We start from the raw sequence: 9362 nt of genomic DNA on the forward strand, positions 1-9362 counted from the left end.
ATCTAAGGAATGGATCTTTCTTCCCCAGTCTCAGCAATCTTGCCTGAAAACCAGGTAGCTGGACAGTGATCCAGACTATCCTCACTTGCATAGGGGATGGAGGCTTCTGGTGAAGTAGTCTCAAATCTCTCTCCAATCCATCCACTCAGGCCCCACGCCTTCTGCTTGGACCATTACACTAGCCCCCTCCCTGGTCTCCCTGCTTTACTTTAGTCCCCACATGCAAACAGACCTGCCACTGGAGTTTCTTTAGGATTAGAAAGGACAACTCTCCTCACTGCTCAAGACCCTCCAATGGCTTCTCATGCCGCTTAGAATAAAATCCAGACCCCTCCCAGTAGCCTACAGTAGCCTGCATCACCTGTCCCCTTCTTACTCTCAAGTCTCAACACGGCATCACTTCCTTTTCCCCACCATACTCCAGCACATGGCCTCTTTCAGTCCCCTTCACTCACCATGCATCCCTCAGCTCCTGAACTTCTGTACATGCTGTTCCATTTGCATGGAATGCCCTTTCCATCCCCTGTGTAGTTAACTCCAACCTGATCATCCTTCAGGTCTCAGCTGAGGCATCACTTCCTCCAGGATGCCTCCCTCAACCTCTCTTCCTGGGCCAGGTCCCCTGGCTGCAGGTCTCACGGTTCCATGGATCCCTGCATGGCCCCACTTGTCACCACCGATGCTTACACTTGCTTTTGTGATTATTTAACATTTGTTTCCCCACCCGATGGTGAGGTAAATGAGGGCAGGACAGGCCTGTATCTGTTCATTATTGAATCCCCAGCATGTAGCACAAGTAGGCACGCAGTAACTTAGTATTTTAAAAACAGGGTTGAGGAACAGTGCACTCTGGCTCCCCCTCATGGCAGCAACTGGTTCTAGGTATCCAAACCTGCTCCTCCCTAGGCCTTTTTCTCAAGATACCTCACTGTCCCTGATGGCTGCTCCTGACCTCAGCCACCGGAGGATAACAAGAGGAAGGACCTAATGATGCTGCTGGAGGACTTGGGAGTCAGGCCAGATCCCTGGGACTCAGGTGTTCCATGGCCAATGGAAAGTCATTTCCAAGACCTACACCCACCCACAAGCTGTGGCGCCCCACATGAGAACGGCCAGTCTGGTCTTGGGCCCACTTCACCCTGCTCCTCACATCAGCATCACTCCAGAGAATACTGATAGGACCCAAGGTCCCTCCACATCTCTGCCTCTGGACCCACCAAAGAGTAGCTTGAGATCAAGGAGCACTATTCCTCTTCCTGCTAATCCCATTCCGCGATCTCCAATGAGGCCTGATATTTCCAAGGCCCAGGGTTTGGTCCTCCGAACCTCTTAGTATCTGAGGGGAGCCTAGGGCAGTTCAAGACAGTGAGGACCAGCCCTGGAGAGATGTGCAGAAAGGTCCACATCAACCTGAACCAGGCTCTAGGCCCACAGAATGGCAGGTCTACACTCCCTCTCTATACTTTCTTACCTCCGACTTTCAAATCAGTGGAGTCTGGCATCTGTCCAACTGAACCCTTAACACTACTCTCACAGCAGCCTTGATATCATTAAACACAAGAATAACTTGGGTCTGACTTGCCCAGTTTGCTTCTATGTCCCTCCACCTGCTGCTCCAGTTTAGTCTTTTTTAGTCTATGCTTTTCGTTGTCTGTCCCTTAGACGTGAAAAGTCCAGAGGCCGAGGCCCCCTGACTATCACCCTCTGGATGCCCTCTGGGTACTCCACATCCACCAAGTCCCATTGGCTTTGGCATCTTCCCCAAATCTGCCTTCTCCCTGGTCCAGTATCATAGCAGCTCCGCTGTCCCTTCCTTGGCCAGAGCCTTGGGCCTCATCCATAACTCAGCCACTCAGTTTCCTGAATGTCCCCTCACCCAACCCAACTTCTTTCCCCAGCCCCACCCTCCCTGATCCAGTCTTGTCCTTACTCACACAGGTCCTTAGCCTGGCTTCCACCCGGGCTCCTTACATCAGTCTTCCCCTCAGGTCCACCTTCCCCACGGCAGCTAGAAGGATCTTCCTAAAGCCCAAACCTGACGCTGTCCTCCTCTGCATTAAATCTTCCATGGCTTCCCAATACTATCCGGCCAGAGTCTGAGCTCCTCCGCCCGGAAAGCCTGGACCCTGCTCACCCCTCCTACCTCTCCTCTATCACAGCACCCCCAATGTCTGGCACTTACGAAGCCCTTGGTTGTACTGTGCCCTCTGCCTGGAACACCCTTCCCTCTGCTCTTGGCCAGTTATCTCCTTCAGAGGGAATTCTCAGGTCCCATCTCTCTTCCAGGAAGCTCTTCCTAGCCTGAGTCAGGCCCCTTTCCTGGGCTCCCAGTCTCCCAGGCTTCCCTCATGACCACATCTCTGATCACTGTCTGAGGGCAGAGCTGGGGCTGTCAGAGTCACCACAGCATCACCCATCACGGGACGTGCTCAGAGACGACGCTCAGGAATGTCTGTTGACTAAATGGATGACCATCCTCAGCCACATCCAGGGACCTTGGACAGAACTAGGTGGATCTCTCCCCAGAAGAGGCATCCCCAGCTCCAGGCCCTGCATGATCCTCCCAACTCCCACAGACAGAGACAAGGGCAAGGGCCCAGGCCCAAGCTTAGAAAAATAGGACTTTCTTGTTGTGCCCCTCAGTGCCCCTGACACCCTCCCCATCAGAGTTTTAAAAACCGTGAACAATTTGGTGAGTCTGAGGCCAGGTCCCACAGGGTGCTTAGGTCCTGCCACCCCTTGGTGGGCACGAGGCTAGGGTCCTGTGGGTTCGTGACTGGGCCCCCAGGGCTCACAGTCCAGCTGGACCATGGTATGGGCCCTCGGTGCGGAGGGCTCAGGAGCAGACGGGGCCTGTGTGGTGCCGTTGGTCTGGGAGCAAACGCTGCTGACGGGTGCAGGTGCCTTGGCCTTGCCGGGGGGCTGGCCACCGTGCACCTTGTAGCGCATGAGCAGAACGAAGATGAAGACCAGTACTGAGGCCACGATGACACCACCCAGCGCGATGATCATGGTGCCGCCCAGGAAGGGTGCATGCGGGACCCCGCAGGGTTGCAGTGTGGGCTCTGTGGAGAAGCGAGCGCAGCCAACAGGCCGTGTAGCTGTCAGCCCCGTGGTGCTGTCCTCATACACTGCTAGCACGCACAGATCATAGGTGCGGCCGGACGCCAGGTCTGTCAACAGGAAGGATCGGCTGTCGGCTGAGATCATCCTGGAGGGACAGGCAGGTAGAGGTCAAGTCTCCAGCTACCAGCACCCACCCTGCACTCCATCCCCACCCTTCCGCCTGGAGAATTTCTCCCCAGAACAGCTGTTGCATTTCACTCTAACCTCTGAATTCCCTCTAACCACTGCTGGAATTCCCTCTAGTCTGACACCCAGTCAGTGGCCTGACTGATATGCCTCCAGTCTGTTAGCCAATTTTACCTCAGCCCACCATCTAATTTTACTGTCACATTCCTCTCAAATCCCCAAGTTTGATCTTCCTTTAGTCCCCAAGCTCAAATTCCCTCCAGTGCCACTGCCCCCTTCCCCTCTGCTCTGCTGCCTAGTTTCACTCTAGCCCCACTGCCCAATTTCTCTGTGGCCCACTGCTTGAGTTCTCCCAGTCCTGTTTCATTTTATACCCAGCTGCCTGATTTCCATCCTGCACTGCCAGCCCAATTTCCCACCAGCCTGCAACCAAAGTTCCCTCTAACTTTGCTGCCCAATTTTGCTCCACTCCACCACTTAATTTCACTCTGGTCCCCCCACCCTATTCTCCCCTACCTCACTGTCTGAGTTCCTTCAGTCCTTCACTCTATTTCCCACCAGCCTACCACCTGAGCTCCTTCTAGCCCTACTGCCAGAAATCTCTTTAGCTCACCGCCCAATTGCATCCTCGCCCTCTCTGACCTCCCTCTAACCCAATTCCCATTTCCTTCTAACCCCATATCCAATTTCCCTCTAATTCCACCTCTCAGTCTCCCTCTAACTTCTGACTTCCCTCCAGCCTGTGCCGATTTCTCTTTGCCTCTAGTGTACAGTTAGATTCTTTCTAATCGAACCACCGGATTCCTCCATATCACTGAGCCTGATTTCCTTCTAACCTGCCAATGAACACCTTCCTAGTCCCATTGTCTTATTATATTTATAACCTGCTTTCCAGTGAGTCCTGTCATCTGATACCATTTTCATTAAACTGATGTGTCTCAGTCACCACTGCTGATTTTTTTCTCTGTTGCCTCATTTCTTTCCAGCTCTGCCTTCTGATTCTTTTTATCTCTGTTGCTTAGTTTCTCTAACACCCAATTCCACTATACTACCTTTTGTAGCAGAGCACTCTGTTGGAGATTTAACTTGTTTTATAATCAGTTTTCTTCTTAAATTGCTTTAATGAGGGAGGTACAGGAAACTCTGTGATTGTCTCTGGGAGGGTGACTATCTAGGAGAGCATTTGTCCCATCCCCTGCCAGGCACAGTGGACAGAACATGTGTGATTTTCAGGTGTGGACCCTCCATGGAATCTACTGAGCACACTGCCTATGAAAGAGAGTGGAATGAGCTTACTAGATTTCCAAGACTGAAAAGGAGATCAAGTGATTATCTCTTGGGGTCCCTGAGGAGGGAAACAGGACCCAGATGCTAGGTTTACAGGTGCAGACCCCAAGTCTTAGGAGGCCCAGTTCTCCGCAGCCAGGAGGTGGGGACTGCACCATTGGCTCAGCCTGGCAGTGAGAACAGGGAGCCATCCACAGCTATCCATGCAAGGCTGGACTGGGTGAGAGGTGTCAGTAGCACCTCAAATCAGCGCCAAAACTACAGACCACACGTGGCACAGCAGATGTTCCAAGTACTCTCCAGCTCAGGGGCAGAAATTACACTGGCCCATCTCTTGGAGTATTTAAGCCCCAGGTTTTGTGTTTGCAACAAAAGAAGAGAGAAGGGAATCCCCAACAGTGGCAAACTGAACATTCCTGCTCACCTAGCAGGTGGAGCTTGAATTAGGTTTAATGTGATTTAGAAAATAAAAAATTGAGATGTTGCATATAAGAACTCCAAATATGTGGAGCAGTTCACACTGCACAAACCCAAAGTGAAATCTGTTTAACTTCCTTCCCATTTTCCTTTTAACCTCTGGTCTGAGTGCCTTTGCAGCAGGGCTGACTCGTTTCATTGTTCCCATGATCACTGTACCTTCGTGATCTCTTTTTCTTCCTGCAGCCTATCTTGTATCTAGCCCTGTCATCTGGAAACACCTGGTCTCTCTTTTCCTTTACTACTTAAATTTGCTTGTATCTCCCCAAACTTGCCCTTCTCCATCGACTCTTTATTCTTTTGGCCTGGTTACTTTTTACTCTTGCTGCCTAATTTCCTTTATATGTTTGTTACTATTACTTTTGCTGCCTTATTTCTTTTTAACACTGCTGCCAGATTCCTTTTTACTCTCTCTGCCTGGTTTCTTTTACCTTTGCTGTCTGATTTTCTTTGTAAGTCTGCAGCCTCATTTCTCAGCTGTGTTGCAGCCTGGGTATCAGTAGACATATCTCTAACCTTCCCTCCACTTAACTCCCCCACCCAAGCTGCCCACTGCCTGGACACTGCACCTGTAGACGAGGATGTCATCGGCTGAGCTGTTATACTGGATCTGGTACATGCGAATGCCTGGGATAGGCCGCTGATCTGGCCACTGGACGAGAGCAGCTGTGGCCCCATGCTCAGTCACCTGGACACCACGGTCAGTAGGGGGCCCAGTGTCTGCTGCCTTGGCGGAGGCGGAGGCAGAGGCAGCAGAAGGTGGGGTGAGGACATCAGGATCCCCGTCCCGCGGGGGGTCACAGCTGGTGCTGTTGGCTAGCTGGGGTGGTGGTGGGGGACCCACGGTTAGTTCAACAGCAGCCGTGGCCTCGCCAGCTGCATTGGCCGCAATGCAGGTGAAGATGCCTCCATCACTCGGCTCAGTGATCAGCAGCTCCAGCGTCCCATTCGGGAAGGCGCGAGCGCGGCTCGAGTTGCCCAGCAGCCGGCCCTGGGGTGATACCCAACGCACATGGGGCTCGGGGTCCCCCACAGCCCGACAGCGCAGGGCAGCTGGCCGACCAGCAGGCACTGCCAGCGGTGGTGAGCGGTGAGTTACCACAGGGGGTTCACACACAAACTCCTCCTCACCCACAGCCCAGAAGTAGCGGCCACCCAGAGCAGGTGGGGAGGCGCAGGCTTCCAGGTCATCCTCCCTCGCCAGCCGCCTCAGCCACACCAGCTCGCAGTTGCAGTGCAGGGGGTTCCCACCGAAGGCCAGTACCAGGGCAGAGGCAGGTGACCCCCGGGGCTTGGCTAGCAGTGGTAGGCGGGAGAAGAGTGGGTCAGGTGGGATGGTGGTCAGGCGGTTGGAGGTCATATCCAGCCGTGCCAACTTGTGCAGGCGGGAAAAGGCGCCAGCAGGCACAGAAGCCAGCAGGTTGTGGTCGAGGCCCAACGTATTGACGTTGCCCAGGCGGCCCAAAGCCTCCCAGGGCAGCTGTTCCAGGTTGTTGTAGGAGAGGTCGAGGTCTTCAAGTGTCTCGGCACAGTCGTCCAGGGCACCAGCTGCCAGGGCTGCCAGCTGGTTGTTGCTCAGGATGAGATGGCGCAAATTGACCAGGCCACGCAGCTGACCCTCGCCCAGTGAGGTTAGCCGGTTACCATCTAGATGCAGAGCACGTAGGGCGCGAAGATCAGCAAAGGCACCGGCTGCCACATGGCGGATGGTATTACGTGACAAGCTCAGATGCAGCAGGCCCGTCATGTTGGCCAGGTCACGGCGACGCACAGCCGCAATGAAGTTGTCCGCTAGGCGCAACTCGGCTGCCCTGCGGTCCAGCGAGGGTGGCACAAATAGAAGGCCTGCCCCTGGGCACAGCACACTTAGGGGCAGTGACTGTGTCTGGCAGCGGCAGCGACGGGGACACGGGCTGGGTGTAGCTAGCTGGGGTGGAGATGAGGCAGGGGCCAGCGGCAGCAGGCAAAGGAGCAGCGGGAGGACGGCCATCTCGGGCAGCGGTGGCCTGCAGGGAAGAAGGGAGGCATTAGGGCAGGCTGAGGTCAGAAGAGGGGTACCAGAGGGGGCTGGGGTGGTCCAAGACCAGGAGAAAAGGTCACAATGAGCTAAGAGCAAAAGAGTTGGTTAATGACGGTCAGAGGAAGGGTCAGACATATTAAAAAGCTGGAAAAGATGGTGGTCAAAGACTCAGATGTATCATGGGAGGACAGAGGGAGCAGAAATGAACAAAGATGGTCAGAAGGTAGGGAGGTGATTAGAAATGGCCAGAGATGGTGAGAGAATGGGAGGGTTGGTCAGGGTGGAGGTGATTAGAAGATAAGCAAGAGGGTTTTAGACATGGTCACCAAGAGATGGTCAAGGATGGCTAAAGAGAGAAGAGGTGGTCAGAAGTAGTTGAAAATGACCAGAGAAGAGAGATGGTTAGAGATAATCAAGAAGATAAGTGGTGGACAAAGAGAGAGGAAGTGGTCAGGGGTGGTCAGATCTAGGAGAGATGGTAAAAGATGGTCAGAAATGGTCAAAAGCCAGTCAGGAGGAGAGGACAGCTGGGCGATGGGTGTGAGGAGAGGTCATCAGACAGAGGGAAGGCAGCCAGGGATATTAGAAATGATCACAGAAACAGAGAAGAGAGGTAGTCAGTAAAGGCCAGAGATGGTCAGATGGTTGTCAACTGGCAATTAGGGTCAGGAGTGGGAGGAGGGCAAGAGAGAAAGGAATGTGGACAGGGGAAGTCGGAGAATAGACAGACAGAAGTGGCTGCAGAGAAGAGTCGTAGACAGAGATGTCAAAAATGGTCAGACAGTCAAAGGCCACAGCTGAGAGTCAGGGCCGGAGAAGGGCAAGAGAGCTGATGAAAGATGACTAGAGAGCAGCTAAGATATCAAAGGTGGTCACTGAGTGAAGCAGTAGATAGAGGTGGCCAGAGAGAGAAGCTGTGGACAGGGCTGTGGACGATCAAAGACAGAAGAGGTGGACAGAGATGGTTACTGAGATGAGTGGTGGCCAGAGGTGGCTACAGAGAGGAGATGTGGACAGAAGTGTCAAAGATGGTCAGAGAGAGAGGTGGAGAAAAGAGACAGGAGTGGTGGATAGGAGAGGCAGGCAGGAGAGGTGGTTGGAGATGGTCAGACGATACATGGTGGGAAGAAGTTAGAAGATCTACTGGGAGTGGGTCACAGACCTAGAGATCCCATCAACTGGGGAAGAGGAGATCAGAGAGGGGCAGGGCTGGCCAAATGTCCAGAGAGTGTCTGAGGCAGAGGAACTGGAGGTAGACCCATGGGTGGGGGTGTCTGTTTCTGGGAGAAACCCTGAGGATTCCCAGGGTTACATGGTCCTTACCTACTCCCATCCCCAGCCGCAAAGTTCCTCTCTAGTCCCTCCCCATGATGGGAGTCACTGAGAAACTCCCTCCCAGTAGCCTTACCTGAGTTGGAAGCGTCCCAGGGAGCAGAGTCTTCAGGCTCCCAGGGGGTCAAAGGTCAGGGCTCTGGAGGGGGTGCTCAGTCGTTCCTTCCTGTCCCCAAGGCCTCTGTAGAGGGACTGTCCTCGTGTCTCAGCTTATATATGTGGTCATGGAGTCTCTAGACCTTGATACTTAGAGTCCCAGATCCCCAAATATTGGGCAACTAGGGTCCAATTTTAGAGACCCAGGCACCCCTTCAGGTTGTTCAGAGTCAGGGTCACCCAGCTCCAGTCTTGGGATGCGAAACAGCCAAATGGAGAGTTTAGGGTCTAAGTCCTAAGTCCAATCCTGGGGTCTGGTACTGGGGTGCTGGGTTCAGTTATTGGGGGTGCTAAGTCAAGTTTTCGAGGTCTCTAGTCCCAGATTTCAGCATTCAGGTTTGCAGCAAGGACTTCAGGCCAGAACTCAGGTTTAGGCCCCTTGGAATGCCAGGGTTCGGATCTTGGAATTTGAGGCCTAAATCTCAGGGTTCGGGTCCCAAGTAGTGGATTCTGGGGGAATAGACACAGGAATCCCATCCCAGATTTCAAGGTCTCAGGCACAGAATTCAGAGTTTAGCTCCAGATTGGGGGGTTTAGATTCCAAATATTGAGGTTCAGGCTCCAAATGTTGGGATCCATATTCCAAGTCTTGGGGCTCAGGTTCCAAATGTTGGGTTCTCAGCGACTGATATTGAGATTCCAGCCCCAGATATTGGTGTTCAGACTCCTGTCTTGGGGTCCCTGTTTCCAGCTCTCTGGGTCCAATCTCGGAGTGCAGGCCCCCGATGTCGGGTTGCAGGCTCGGTGGTGCAGGCTACCAGCTTGCTTCCCAGTGTGTGGCGGAGGCTGGCCAGGAGCGAAGGGGTCGGCTGCGGTGGGGGAGGGGACGGCCAGGAAG

The 9362-nt window shown here is 53.7% G+C and overlaps 1 protein-coding gene across 1 annotated transcript; it reads right to left on the minus strand.

Annotated features, from left to right (window-relative positions):
- Positions 1-208: 208 nt before the first annotated feature.
- Positions 209-9356, minus strand: LRFN3 (leucine rich repeat and fibronectin type III domain containing 3). Its single transcript, XM_005862412.2, has 3 exons — positions 8445-9356; positions 5586-7022; positions 209-3211 (listed from the first exon to the last, which is right to left on the minus strand). The coding sequence occupies exons 2-3, from the start codon at positions 7004-7006 to the stop codon at positions 2755-2757; spliced, it is 1878 nt and encodes a 625-aa protein (XP_005862474.1). The 5' UTR covers positions 7007-7022; positions 8445-9356; the 3' UTR covers positions 209-2754.
- Between the last annotated feature and the right edge of the window lie 6 nt (positions 9357-9362).

The sequence above is a fragment of the Myotis brandtii genome, unplaced genomic scaffold (assembly GCF_000412655.1).
Source record: "Myotis brandtii unplaced genomic scaffold, ASM41265v1 scaffold165, whole genome shotgun sequence".
Lineage (NCBI taxonomy): Eukaryota > Metazoa > Chordata > Mammalia > Chiroptera > Vespertilionidae > Myotis > Myotis brandtii.